This window comes from Ctenocephalides felis, unplaced genomic scaffold (genome assembly GCF_003426905.1).
Source record: "Ctenocephalides felis isolate EL2017-DRISC unplaced genomic scaffold, ASM342690v1 CF-g0.4_SCAFFOLD_00845, whole genome shotgun sequence".
Lineage (NCBI taxonomy): Eukaryota > Metazoa > Arthropoda > Insecta > Siphonaptera > Pulicidae > Ctenocephalides > Ctenocephalides felis.
Window position 1 is genome coordinate 82,931,432 of NW_020536999.1, and position 15,569 is coordinate 82,947,000.

Below are 15,569 nucleotides of genomic sequence, written 5' to 3' on the forward strand. Positions count from 1 at the left end.
TATTGGGATTGTTCCATCCAATATTCTCATATTGTCTTAAGTTATCAGTAATTTTGCTCCGGCGGCAAAATACATATTAATTACGAAATTCGCGAGTGGAAAGGGTTAAAGTGACACAAATTAATTAATTAACGCCTTTAATTAATTAGTTAGTAGTCTTAATACATTTATTAAGATAATTCATCAACCACAATTTTATTTTAAATAAACTACAAGATGATATTTTACATAACTATAATAATAAATAAATAAATAAAATAATTTTAAATAATAACGATTTCCCGCGATTTCCATCAACAAGTATTGCCACCTATCGTGATATGCCACAAACAGTCCGCCATGACAGTTTTCGTAAACTTCAAAATAAATAAATAAACCGGCTAAGGTTAAGTAGCGTTTTTAGGTTAGCAATTATAATTGAGTTAATTAATTAATTAAAATGAGTACAGCAAAAATAAGTGAAATCAAAAAACATTTTGTAACAAATAACAAAATACGTGAATATCCAGCACATCAAGCAAAAGTGCATTCTGTAGGCTGGAGCTGCGATGGAAGGAGACTCGCCTCGGGCTCCTTTGATAAATCTGTTTCGATTTTTACATTGGATAAGGATAGATTGGTAATTATTTATAATAAATAGATGTAGACTAGTTTTTAGGCATATTGCAGACATGTTACCACAATCTGTGTAAGTGATGTATCTGTGAACAAATCCAAAATCTGGTTGTCATTTACCCTAAAGTAGCCAATTTTTAGTTGACACAAATGTCTTTTATTATCTTGTGTTTTACTAATATCAAATCTTGCTAACAACTGTAATATCCAAATGTTTTTGCTAAGATAATGTAGAATTCTTATTCTTGCACATCAAGTTAAAAAGACAGCGATAACGATTTACTCGAACTTCCTTTAACACATTTTTCTTTTAGCCTCATGATTTACCAAAATGGTAATATCGTAGAGGAAATAATGGAATTTGCAAATCAAACTTGAAAGTTTCAGAAGATTGCACAACTACTATTCTATTATGTGGAAATGCACATATAGATTTCTTATTAAAACCTTAAGGCTTTTCGAAATCTTAAGGGGGTATTCTAGTGTAGAGTGATGAATTTTAGGTCATTTTTAAAGTGTCGTAAAAGAAAGCAATGAATGTTTTTACTATCCATTTTTTTACCATTTGTTTATTAATATTATTTAGATACAAAACAAATATTAAAAAATAAAAAAAGTTAAAAATTGTAAAAACTGGCAACTGATCGCAGTCTTGACATGATTTCAGCCCTCCTAGCCACCGAAAATGCAAAAAATAAAAAGATTATTAATCTACAATGATGTCGCAATCGTCTGAACTAATGAGTAAAAAAAAATTTTTTCACAAATTGGCAACTGTTTGAAAAACAAAAGTTTTTTTACTGTTTTTTTGAGTTTCTCGAATTTTTTAAAAATAGTAAAAATAGAAATTTCGGGATGATCCTAGCTCAGACTATAGATAGATCTATAAACAAGACTATCTGAAAATATCAAATAAATTGGTCGAGTAGAACTCCAGAAATCGTGACAAGAGTACTGAAAAAGGTTGTTCTGAGAAAAACGTATTCAAAGTTTTGCATGAAGCCAAACTAGTATGGAGACAGAGTCAGTAAAATGCCTATATCTCCAAAAATAATTCAAATTTTCAGAAACCTTCTCGTACTTACATTCTTAGATAGTTAAACTTTGAAAATATGAAATTAAAAAAAAACGTTTTTTTTGAATTTCTACACTAGAATACCCCCTTAAGATTTGGGAGCATAATGGAATGACTACGAATATTTTTTGTTCAGGATTGTTTTACTGAACTTCTTTGTTCTGATCTGTTAAATGTTATTGTGAAACTAAAAAACTCAAAAATAGAACACTACTATTAACTGATAATTGTGATGATCTGGTTGTCATTTACTCTTTTATATCTTTTTTTCTGAAATATTCATGATCTTGCTTACAACAGTAATGTCCAAATGATTTTGCTATTATAATGCAGAATTCTTATTCTTGCACACCAATTTGTTTGATTAAATACAGCGATAACTCACTTAATGCTACTTTTTTTAGCACACTTTTCTTTTAGCCCTATGAATTATCAAAATGTGGATGATATCGTAGAGAAAATAATGGAATGGGTGATATCATAGGAAAATATGGAAACGTAAAAGCTCCAAAAAGAACACTCTAATCACTACTAATTTACTACTTCAAAAATCCAAGAGCAATGTAAGGCATTTCCAAAACAAATTGTAATTTGGGAGTATAATGGAAAAGCTTGAATTGCTATAAATAATTTTTAGGAGTGTTTTACTGAACGTTTTTATTCTGGTCTGTTAAACGTTATTGTGTAATCACATAACTCAATAATAGAGCACTATTATTGGTTGGGCTGGCTACCATCAGAAATAAATATTGAAGCGGACTGTAAGAAAATAAATAGTATCTGATGATAGCTGTGCCAAATTTAATTGTTACTAAACAAAATCACTGTGTTATTATATACCAATCTATATTAGCTTCAAACAATTACAAGTACAGCGGTGTTTAAATGTATATGTTAACTGTTCCGCTGCATCTAGAGACTATTTAAAATTATTACTATCAACAGTGTGCAGAAAGTATTTAGGTATAAAAAAGAGCTCTTGCGTGGAGGATATAAGCCAGAGGCTGCAATATTCTAAGAAATGGAAAACGATACTAGGCGCATTGGAATTGTTAAACCATCAGAGTATATTTTGATCTGACCAACTATTAACTGAAATTTATCTTTGGTAGCCCTTTTTTAATTGGCCCATCTGTCTTTTATATTCTTTTCTTCCGCAAATATTTACGGTCTTGCTTACAACAGTAATGTTTTGATGATTTTGCTATGATAGAGCAGAATTCTTCTTTTTATTATAGTGAAACTAAAACTTCAGTAGATCTTTTTTAATTGGCACATCTGTCTTTTATATTCTTTTCTTTCTCTTACACATACAAAGAATTCAGTAAAATTCACTACTAATTTGCCACTCCAAAAATTCAAGAGCGATGATAGGCATATCCAAATTAACTTCTCCTGTAATTTGGGAGTCTAATAAAAAATCATATATAATAACGGTTAGATGCTAAACTTTTCATTCACAGCTGTATTATTACACTGATTAATACTTTACCTTCGACTAACTGAAATAACTATGGATATTTTTTAGGATTGGTACACTGAACATTTCCGATCTATTAAACATTCATTCTGGTCTATTAAACCTTATTTTATAGTCTTTCTGAAGTTTGATGTTTCAGAGATGATGAGAAACTCCAAAATTAAATAAAAAAGATCTTGTTCTACAAATATCATTACATCTTGCTAACAATAATAATATACAATTAAGATAATCATATTGTGACGAGAAAGGGTTAAAGTCCCCATTCTTGGGGTTGCAATGACTGCCATTTATAATATATTATTTTATATCTGTTGTCACAATATTTGAATCTCTTAGAATAGTCCTTGCACGACAATTTGATCTGATTTATTTTATTCAATATAATAGAAGTCAAATTTTAATTCATTTCATTCAAATAATTTTGTAATATTAAATATTATAATCGGCCTTATAAGAGTATTTATAAAATTATACAAGTAATAATTATTATTATAAATTGTTTTACCATAGTTTTTATTATTTTAGACAAAGGAGCATCTTTTCCGGGGGCACACTGGTTCAGTGGATCAACTATGTTGGCATGCAAGTCAACCCGATTTATTGAGTACTGCAAGTGGTGATAAATCCGTTAGAATTTGGGATGCGAGGTGATAATTTTTTGATAATAAAAAGATAATCAATATACTTATATTGTTAATAACGTTTACAAAATACAAAGTATTACTAGTCGTTTCACATTTTTGACTTGCTGATTAGTTTTTACCCAATACATGCTCAGCTGTTCTGTAGATATGGAGCAAGAAGTGCATGTTATTGCAGTTTTTGAGAGAAGGGAGCATCCGATTTTACTTGTATTTACAACAACAGTACAACATTTTACTTGTATAGTAAAAAACTGGTTATATTTTTGGGAAATGAAGAAAACAAATTAAAACTAGTTGTGCATGGCATTGTGCCTTAAGGCAAATTGCTGGTACTTCACATATTGTAATGAAATTCGAGGTATATAAATGTTTTCAAATAGATTATTATAAATACTGTAACTTTCATTATTGGTTTTTCATATACAAAATATAAACGCTTATAAATTGCACGACGACGTTTCTATGTCAGAATGAAAACTAAATAAACGAAACCTAATCTAGCGGAGTTAGAATTAAAGTACCTTATCTCATATTTCTATGAATTATATAAATTTATTTCTAAGTTTATAAGTGAACTTTAGAATTTTAGCTAGAATTAAAACTAAAATCCAGATCATTTTCGATATCTAATAAAAATTTGGAAATTAAAAATTTTGAAATAAAAAAAAATTGTTTTCTTCAAAAACTAATTGTTTCTTCACAAGCAAAATATATTTTCGAATCGTTCGAATTGGATGCTTTGTTCTCTCAAAAACTGCAATTTTTTATACTTTAAACCACTTATCTCTGAAAGCTAGACCTGTCTTTGCCACAAACTAATCGCCACTTTTCCCCATCATTACGAATTGAATGCTTTTTAGATCATTTGAATAGTTCTCTCAAAAAATCAATTTCTATTTTTTGCACTCTTTGCTCCATATCCCCGTAACGACTGGACCTGCATTTGCCAAAAACTAATTAGCACGTCTCTTTATCAATGGGAGTCGACTGTTTTTTGAAGTAAAACTTCTTTAGGCGCGACTAGAGCGTAGATCCGTACAAATGCAACGGAAGTGCGTTACGGCAGAGTCGAGTGCCAATAATTCGTCATTCGCTCTCGATGATATCATTTCTATACGGGTCGATTGTGATTAGTCGTCGCGTAAGTGAATAGAGATCTGTATCGTTATATCCGTACGGATATCGACAAAGAAATCAGCATAGATAAATAAACATTTTAAGGTTACATAATAGTATAAATCTTGATTTAAACAAAAATGCCTGAATCAGAAGAATGTTTTACCCTCTTCCTCGTAAATAATTATAATGAAAATAATAAAACAAATAAAACATTTGTGCCGTGTACTAAACGTAAGTTTATTGAAATAATTTATATATTATTCGTAGCTTCTATAAATCTTTGAAGTTATTGAAATGGAAAATAATTTTTAGGCAAAACAGATATTACAGCTGTTCAAAGAATGAGATTATATCGCCAGTGAAAAAGTAAAAGAAATACCATCGTATGTTAATTTTAATTACATGAAGTTCTTCAAACACAATTACATGATGAGTGAAGTTGCGAAAACAATATTTGTTTCAGCGTTGTTTAACATAATCCACTGTGTGAACAAATATTATAGAATTTTTTAATCAGCAATTACTCATTTCTCTAATGAAGGTTCATTTCTAAATGCTAATTACAATGACAAACCGATCATATCATATTTGAAGTATGACTTTAATTACATTATTGTTTTTAAATATTATACATATTTTTATTGCTAATATGAATATATAATTTATAATTTATCATTATATAAATGTGTATAATGGTTGACACTAATAAATGTGTGCATCACGGGTGTTACCACATTAATAATAAACATTATTCAAAATTGTTATATCATGTATTTATTTTCACTTAACTTAAAATTGTTATTTACTTAATAAGTACTAATAAGTTATACTTCAATCGCGTGTGATCCTTACGCGCACTCTTTTTTTTAATCATTCTTAAATTGGTTGAACCGTTCCCGAAATCATCGTCGAAAATTTGTATTTACACATACACATACACATCCATTTTTTCTGAGGTTCAGAAACCTTCAAAATGTGAAGTTAATTATCAATTTGGATGCTTTCGTGAAAATACAATTATTTTATTAAATATGTCATTTTTTCCAGGGTAGCAAAATGTGCAGCGACAATAAATACAAAAGGTGAAAATATAAATATAACATGGTCACCTGATGGAAATACAATAGCTGTTGGTAATAAAGAAGATTTAGTTACTTTTATCGATACCAAAACACATAAAATACTTGCGGAAGAACAATATAACTTTGAGGTAAAAATAGTAATAGGACATTTTATTGTTACATTGCAATTGTAATATAAGTTTTTGAACAGTATAATAAGTTAATAGATAAGTTTGTGTTTTATAACTTCCTACATGAGAAGTTTGTTTTTGACAAAAAAATCTGATTTGCTACTTCTATAGTCATTCTGAATCGTTCGACACCGGCAAAATTAGGTGCGTTTGTATGATATTATACTATTATATTATAACAGCAAATATTAACCTCCCGTAGAGTAAGTTAAATTAAAAGCAAAAAAAGTCGAAAATAAAAATTTTTGTTTATCTTAACGTTTCAGAAGTTTCTGAAAATTTTGGCATACCTTATAAAAAATGGATGTATGTGTATGTGGGTGTGTGCGCGACTACAAATTTTCGTCAAATCGATAGATGAATTTGAATAATTCAAAAAATATTCGATTTCTACTGATAAGGAGACGTGCTGATCTAGATACGGGACAAAAAGAGCCAAAAATGGTATTTTAGTTTTTGAGAGAACGGAGCGTCCGATTTGAATGATTTGAAAAATATTTTACTTGGATTGACAAAATAAAGAACTGCTTAAAGCAATTGGATGGCAGGTCTAGCGGTTTTGGAGATCCAACACAAAAAGTAAAAAAAAATGCTATTTGGCGGTTAAAAAGGATCATTAGACATATGCCCATCAAATTATCATATATTTTATAGAGATTTTAATAATAAGTACAAATCTTGTTTGCATTTCTATGAGTTCCGTGCCAATGTTTATCCGTTAGACTGCGACACGGCGCTTACGCGCTTCGGTATTTTGTCTCTACGTAACTAACGCAGCGCGATTGCTTTGAAAAAGTTCAAAGTTTTCAAAAAGTTAAGAACAAAATGTCAAAGGTTTATTCAATTTTGTTGTCAAACGATTCAGAATGACTTGAAACATAGAGAAATCATAAAATTAGCAAATTGAATATTTGTTTATAAAAGCATAAACTTCTCCTTCTAGACTAAAAAAGAAGTTGAAAATTTTATCTAAATATCTAAATTTCAATTCTTGTTAATTGTTTTTACAGTTCATTCAGCTTACAAGGCAAAATGCCACTTGCATCTAGTTAATAGATTTTTTTTAATATTGATAATATTTTATTAACTTAATGCAGTTAGTGCTGTTTTCATTCAAAATTTATTTTTAAGTGAAAACGGATATCATTGTTGCTTGATATCAGATTATCAAAAACTTGGAATTGAATAAGTTACTCCCTAGTAAATTCTTCAATACAAAAAAATATTCATATTAGATGACGTAAAGGGAAATCTATTTTTTTGGCGTCTATTAATCACGTGAGGTTTTTAGATGTTTAGGGGGGATGGGGGTAATTTTTAATATTACCATGTATCACCAAGGGGGAGAAGGGTCCAAATATCCATAAAAAATCAATCACGTGATTAATGGACGCTCCCTTGCATGAATTTAAGGCTTTAATTACTACCCAGTAAACATGCGATATGGCCACAACATCGTGGCAATATTTTATTTAGGTCGTGTGACATGCGGTTCCCATATTCATTGTCCTCGATATTTAATGGATACGGCCGCAAATTTATGTAACTATCGAACAACTATCGAGGTTCGGTCTCTGGCGCACGTGGCGTTCGTAATACATGAAAATCGACGTTGACCCACATATGTTTGTTTATTATGATAAGACCGTCTGACGTAAGGCGTTCACCCCAGTCATGACGTCATTGGCGAATGAAAACGATTCGGTCATGACGTCATACAAAATGGCGACTCATGACGTAATAGCACCTGAAAGTGATGACGTAATGCAATTAATATTCTTTTCTGTACGAATAAGCATTTATTTACGTGAATAATAAGAAATTTTACAATATTTAAATATTACAAATTAGAATTGTAGTTTTGAAATTATAAAATTTTAACATGAACTATACTAGAAAACTTTTTACAAATTATTCAATCTTAACATATTAATAACAGTATATTTAATGAAAATTGTTGTATATCTAATGAACGTAATTCTATTTTTGGGGCGTGAAGTGTGAAGTGTTGCATAAGTATTCTATCGCCACTTCCTTATACATCAAACAGCCTGCCTATTTTTCATTATTTCATTCTATCGCCAGTTCATTGCATCAAATGCCAGGATACAGATTATGCACATATGACATACTGCCCCAAATTTTGGAAGTTTTCTAAAACAAATTCAAACATAATGTGATTTACTGTATATAATATAATATATATATACAGCTACCATATGTGTAGCTACCTACATGTTCAGTGTACAAATCTCCATCATCTTAAAGTCGCTTTTACACATACATTTTTAACACTGACTGATTTCATTCTATCGCCAGTTCATTACATCAAATGCGAGGATACAGGATATTCATATATGATGTACTTCTTGGAAGTTTTCTAAAACAATTTGAAACATAATGTGTTTTATTGAATCTAATAATATATATACCACTCCATATGTGTAGCAACTTACATATTCAGGAGACAAATCTAAATCGTCTTCGAGTCGCTTTTGCACATACATTTTTTTTAACCTGATTGAATTCATTATATCTTCAGTTCATTACACATCAATACATCAATCAAGTTCATGCATATATGACATACTGTTCCCAATTTTAGAGGTTTTCTAAAACAATTATAAATATAATGTATTTGTTACCAAATAATATATATATACAGCAACTATATATGAATCAACTTACATATTAAGAAGATAAATCTCCATTATCTTCAAGTTGCTCCTAAACATACATTATTTGAGCCTGTCTAAAGATCTGTATATTGTTCATCGTTTCATTCCAATTTTGTACGACTTCTGAAATAAATATGAACATGGCATACGTGTTTGCTGTTTATATATATTTGTATAGCTATTATATTTGTAGTGACTTACATATTCAAACAATCATTCTCGATCCGCTTCTCAACCGACTAATTTAAGAGATTTAAGAAGTGAGGTTATGTCGAACACATGGATATGTTAATGTCTTAATTTAGTAAAATAATTATTTTAACCTTGATAAACGATCCTTATTATTGTCCTCAGATTTTGTAAGATATGCTATTTGGTTACCTCCTTTGTCATCTAAAGAAATCGACATAAAATAACGTTTCTTCATCCCAGGATATAATGCACTAAATGGAATTCAAAATCGTGAAGTAATTACATATCTATATAAATAATATATGATATACTTACGGTGTCATTTTTCTACACTTTTCTACAATTATCATAAACAAGTTGCTTAACTAAACGAATGTAATTATTATACTAAAGAAAATATAACTTGATGCATGATAAATTCGTGACATATTGCGCCATTTTGTAAGCGGTTAGTTTAGCTTTCGTCAAAGAAACAGTCGGTTCCACCAGTGGCCACGGCGCGCTGATGTAAAGCTTTCTTTGTATGGTCACACACACCAGCACACAACGCACACAACGCAGCGCACGACGCGTTTGCTTCACGCCGTGTGACGTCATTGATTATGCTTTGCATGTGTGCTAACACACACCAGCGCACGACATGTATCTCACATGAAATTCAACGATGTCATTACCCCCGACAGCGCGTGTTTATGTCTCGTGAGACAACTCAATGCGAGCTTTGCGTGTATTGTAACACACACAAGCGCACGCAAGTTTAAAATCCTCTTGTGGCGTAGATTCGATAACCGCATTATAATAACGATGTCGATATTATAGAAGATCACATCGCGTGTTTACTGGGATAGTTAGGATGATCCAATTTAGGTCAATTTTGCGCCGTTTTGTTCGATAAATTGTTGCCATTTTGAAGTTAATATTATTATCCTCTCCTTTCATAGAAACCCTCGACCTTATTGGCAAAAAATTGAGAAAGTCGATTTTTATAAGCTTCACTTGAAGAGAATTTTTCACCAGCAAAACTGTTCACCATAGACAGGAATAGATGGTAATCGCTTGGTTCCAAGTCCGAACTAAAAAATAGATGCATCAAAACCTCCCAATAAGGGAGGTTTTTGGAGCTTCTGACTAATTACTATCGATATGTGTTGCCACACGTTATCCTGGCCAGGTCTTGGGCATTCGAAATCGACTTATATGAAGGTTGGACTCCTTGATTTTGTCGACATTTTCGACAATTGGTCATCCAATTTTTGCTTGTTTGCTATTTTTTCATACTCATCGCAATTGGATCAAGACAGTTGTCTCTTTAGGTTGTCGCAAGAGATCCACTTTCCATAACCAGTCACCAAAAGTGAAGCAATTTTCCTGCGATTCAGCAGCGATTTGCAGATAAAAATTCGATTCAGTAGGTTTTTGTGGGTGCACCCATTTATATAGTTTTTATGTACCCAGCCTTATTTAAATGGTGCTAATTGATTTTATGTGAAATCTTCAGGTCTTGGGCATTCGAAATCGACTTATATGACGGTTGGACTCCTTGATTTTGTCGACATTTTCGACAATTGGTCATCCAACTTTGACTTGGCTACTATTTCTTCATACTCATCGCAATTCGATCAAGACAGTTTCTGCTTTAAGTTGGCGCAAGAGATCCACTTTTCATCACCAATCACTAATCGCTTTAAAAATGAAGCAATTTTCTTGCGATTCAGCAGGCAGATGGAAATTCGGTCCTATAATTTTTTCGTGTGGCACCCATTCATATAGTTTTTTTGTATCCAGCCTTATTTAAATGGTGCCAATTGATTTTTTGTGAAATCTTTAGGTCTTGGGCATTCGAAATCGACTTATATGAAGGTTGGACTTCTTGTTTTTGTATACATTTTCGACAATTGGTCACCAATTTTGGCTTGGCTACTATTTCTTCATACTCATCACAATTGGATCAAGACGTCGTCGCAAGAGATCTACTTTCCATCACCAGTCACCAAAAATGAAGCAATTTTCTTGCGATTCATCAGCGATTTGCAGATGAAAATTCGATCCAGTAGGTTTTCGTGGGGCACCCATTCATCTAGTTTTTTTTGTATCCAGCCTTATTTAAATGGTGCCAATTGATTTTTTGTGAAATCTTTAGGTTTGGGGCATTCGAAATCGACTTATATGAAGGTTGGACTCTTTGATTATGTCGACATTTTCGACAATTGGCCATCCAATTTTGGCTTGGCTACTATTTCTTCATACTCATCGCAATTGGATCAAGACGTTGTCGCAAAAGATCCACTTTCCATTACCAGTTACCAAAAATGAAGCAATTTTCTTGCGATTCAGCAGCGATTTGCAGATGAAAATTTGGTATAATAGGTTTTCGTGTGGCACCCGTGCATCGAGCTTTTTTTGTATCTGGTCTTATTCAAATGATGTCTTTTGTACAGTCTTTAGCTCTTGGGCAATTGAAATCGACTTACATGCCCGTTGGGCTCCTTGATTTTGTCGACATTTTCGACAATTGGTCATCCAGTGCGCGTACGTCTTTGACATCGAAATTATCCGAATGAATCGACGAAACCAAAGTTGGTTGTAATTAGCCGCTACAGTATCAGGACCATAACAACTATTCAGATTTTCAGCAGCCAACAAAAACTGTAAAATATAGTGTATTTTCTCTTTGGTAGTGTACATTTTTGACGCGCATTCAAACAAAATTGATCCAGTCAATTTCAAAACTGTCTAATAATTTTTTTAGTACGAAATCTCATCTTTCTAACGCCGCCTCGTAGAACCTGATTCGACTTATATAACCCAAGATGCAGATAGTTGAAACCAACTATTGCAAAAATAATAGATTTCCATTTATCTAATAAATATAATAACACCACTTCTTTCCTTTACCCAGGTCAATGAAATCTCATGGAACAACAGCAGCAATTTATTCTTCCTCACCAATGGCCAAGGGTGCATTCATGTAATGAGTTATCCGAAGCTGGAATTACTGCATGTATTAAAAGCACATCCAGCAACTTGCATTTGCATCGAATTCGATCCAACTGGAAGATATTTTGCAACAGGATCAGCAGATGCCTTAGTTTCTTTGTGGGATGCAGAACATTTGGCATGTGTTAGGATGTTTTCCAGATTGGAGTGGCCAGTGAGGACGATATCGTTTAGCCATGATGGACAGTTGTTGGCTTCTGCTTCGGAGGATTTGTTGATAGATATTGGACATACAGAAACAGGTGATATTATATATATATATATATATATATATATATATATATATATATTGAATGGTAGAATCTTGGATTTGTGTATATTTTGTAGAGTTTCGAACAAGAATCCAAAAGTAATAAAAAAACAAGAAAAGTTTTTAATAAACAATTTCTTTATTTATTTATTTATTTACTGTCGACGTTTCGGAACTAGGTACGTTCCATCTTCAGGACATCTGTCAAGAAACATGATCTTGATGAGATTTAAGCAAACAATATGTTTAGGAAACGAAAATAGATTTTTCTTAAATAATAAATTAATTGCAAAAAATAATAATGTACAGAAATATGATAATATGATCAAAATGAAAATGATAAAAATAAATGAGTTGATTATCAGAACAGGATATTAAAAATGATAGAAATTTTTTAAAAGTTATGGAAAATTTTTAAGAAAAGGTTAATGACAAAATTGAATTAATTACCTGTATGTTTGAATATACGTTAGCACTTTTTCACTAAACAAGATTTTTAAACAAAAAATGAATTTGTGAGTTATTTTTCCGCCGAATAGTTAAATTATGTAAATCAAAATTACTAAAAGTTTTGTCTTTTTCAAAATTATTATTTGAACACATGTGTGTTACACATGAATCATTAAAGTCAGTTAGTTTGTTTCCATAAGCCGATCGCACTACATTGAGAGAACAATATTTTTTGTGTACGTCTCCCTATCAATACCAATCGAATATTTTTTGAAGTACTCAAATCGGTCGAGCCGTGTTCCAGAAATCGTCGACGAAAATTGTATCCGCACACACAAACACACACACATACATTAATTTTTTCTAAGGTACGCCGTAATTTCAGAAGCATAATTTGAAAAACTAGTGGTGCATGGCATCGTGCCTTATGGCAAATTGCTCGAACTTTCCGTACCGTAATGAAATATTCGTAAAATTTTAAATATTTTTAGTCTGAATTAAAATTGAAATCCGAAGAATTTTAGAGATATGATAATTAAAAAAAAAACATTTTGAAATTTTGAAATAAATATTTTTTTTTGGCTTTCTTCAAAAACTAATCGTTTCTTTACACTGTCAACACAAGCAAAATGTTTTTCAATTAGATGTTCCTTTCTCTTAATAGCTGCTATTATCTTGCACTTTTTGCTCCGTAACTCCGAAACGGCTGGAACTGCATTAGCAAAACCTAAATTGCACGTTTTCCCATAAATACGAATCGAATATTTTTTGAATCACTTAATCGGATACACCGTTATCGCAAAAACTAAATTTCTTTTTTTTTGCACTTTTTGTTGCTTATCTCCGAAATTTGCTAAAAGCTAATCAGCACGCTTCCCCTTCAATAACAATCGAATGTTTTTTGAAGTCTTCAAATCGGTTGATCCGTGTTCCTGAAAACATGGACGAAAAATTGTAACCACACATACATACACACATCAATTTTTTCAGGTATGCTAAAATGTTCAGAAACCTTTGAAACGTATAGCTATGCAAAAAAAATATTTTCGATTTTTGGGCGATTACTATAACTTACCCTACGACAAGTTCCAAAACAAAAACAAGATTAGATTTGTTTTTCCTTCATTTGCCTTTACCTTATATAATTTTTAAATATATTTACAATTGATTTATCCTTTTCCAGGTGAAAAGATAGCGGACATCTCCGTGGACGCGGCCACGTTTACTGTTGCCTGGCATCCGAAACAATATTTATTAGCATACGCCTGCGACGACAAAGACATGTCGAGTACGTACGACAGAAAACGAGATGCAGGAACATTGAAAGTTTGGGGCTTTCCCAACGACACATCGAAATCTGATAAATAGAAATTAAGTTAAGGGTACATTGTTTGTAAGTTTTGTAAATTAAATTTTATTTAAGTTCTAAGTTTTATTATAAAATATATTGCGCGTGGAGTTGTTCCGTGCGAAACTTCTCAGGTCTATAATATTTTAGGACCATATATTCCTAATCTTTTTTGTGATAGTATTGATAGTAACTATCATGAAAAAAATAAGAATAATAAATTATCTCACATAGTTTGAAAATTATCTTTTTTATTTGGTGAAAATATGACATTTCTTGACCCAAAGTCTATGCTCAGAATCAATTTTCGTGTCAGCAATAAACACTGAGGTCTGGGTATACAAAATGGGTATACCAACAGAAGTCCGGTGTCAGTAGAGTAAATGAGTTAACTCGCACTGACCCGAGGACTGGACGTACCTTATAAGTAGTCATGGAAGACCAGTGATTATGGTGCTGCATCAAAGTCTACATTTTTTAAAATTTCAGATTCATGATCCTTCTCTGTCTTCATCACAAACGTCGTAGGTCACCAGTGTAGGAAATCGTTATAAATGCCTGCTTGATTCCCCACGCCTCCCTATATGTCTATTTGCTTACGTGTCTTCTTGTCTACTTATCCACCTGTCTACCTGGCTACTTTTCAATCTGTTTATCTTTGACCTCGTCTACCAGTCTATATTTCTAGTTGCCTATTTGTCTATTTTTTGACTGCAATGTAGAAACCGCTGGACCTGCCTTAAAAAAATAATAATTATGTCAGTAGAAATAAAATGTTTTTACTCGTACTCTCATAATCTGTCATTTTCTGCTCCATTTGCTTTTCATCTCCAAACGCCTGGACCCCCCATTCAGTAAGAATCAGATCATTCAAATCGATGGAGCGGAGCTTCTTTGTTAGATTTTATACTCTAGAAAAATATAATATGAAACCAATAATTTACAATAAAAAAATATTATATGAAAATTGTATACACACATCCATTTTTTAAGGTAAATGTTCAGAAACCTCTGAAACGTAAAGATATGCAAAATTTTTAATTTTTAATTGTTGGACAATTACTATAACTTACCCTACGGGATGTTAATAAATAATTAGCAAATAATTGAAAAACATTAGTTTACAATAATAGGAGGTGGTAAAAGAGGAAGAAGTCAAAATGAATCTAAACCGACAGGTTAGATTGTCTTTCAAATAATAATGGTACACCGTTAAAGAAAACCAACCAACCAACGACGACTCTTTAGACTTAAAGCTCAACTGAAAAATGTCGACGAAAAATTGTATTCACACATAATACATATATATATACATTTTTCCTATGGCGTTCAGGAGGACTTCAAGCGTAAAGATATGCAAAAATTCCATAGACCTTATGCTACATAGACTGCTAATCGAGCACAAAATATGTGCTCAAACATAAAAAGGACTGTGACGTCACTTGCTGAGCGAACGTTGCCGACAA

General features: G+C 31.7%; 1 protein-coding gene and 1 long non-coding RNA gene across 3 annotated transcripts; one reads left to right on the top strand and one right to left on the bottom strand.

Annotated features, from left to right (window-relative positions):
• The first annotated feature begins 384 nt into the window (after positions 1–384).
• On the top strand, positions 385–14,206 carry LOC113374089 (THO complex subunit 3-like). The gene is made up of 5 exons (XM_026614358.1): positions 385–619; positions 3,699–3,820; positions 5,984–6,146; positions 11,958–12,297; positions 13,939–14,206. The coding sequence occupies exons 1-5, from the start codon at positions 440–442 to the stop codon at positions 14,121–14,123; spliced, it is 990 nt and encodes a 329-aa protein (XP_026470143.1). The 5' UTR covers positions 385–439; the 3' UTR covers positions 14,124–14,206.
• On the bottom strand, positions 8,321–9,862 carry LOC113374097. 2 transcript variants are annotated; one of them, XR_003366953.1, is made up of 6 exons: positions 9,374–9,862; positions 9,068–9,259; positions 8,877–8,989; positions 8,645–8,800; positions 8,424–8,568; positions 8,321–8,342 (listed from the first exon to the last, which is right to left on the bottom strand). It is a non-coding gene; the product is annotated as an uncharacterized LOC113374097 (long non-coding RNA). The 2 variants fall into 2 exon arrangements; XR_003366948.1 differs by having other exon boundaries at positions 9,068–9,309; positions 9,374–9,861.
• Positions 14,207–15,569: the final 1,363 nt, after the last annotated feature.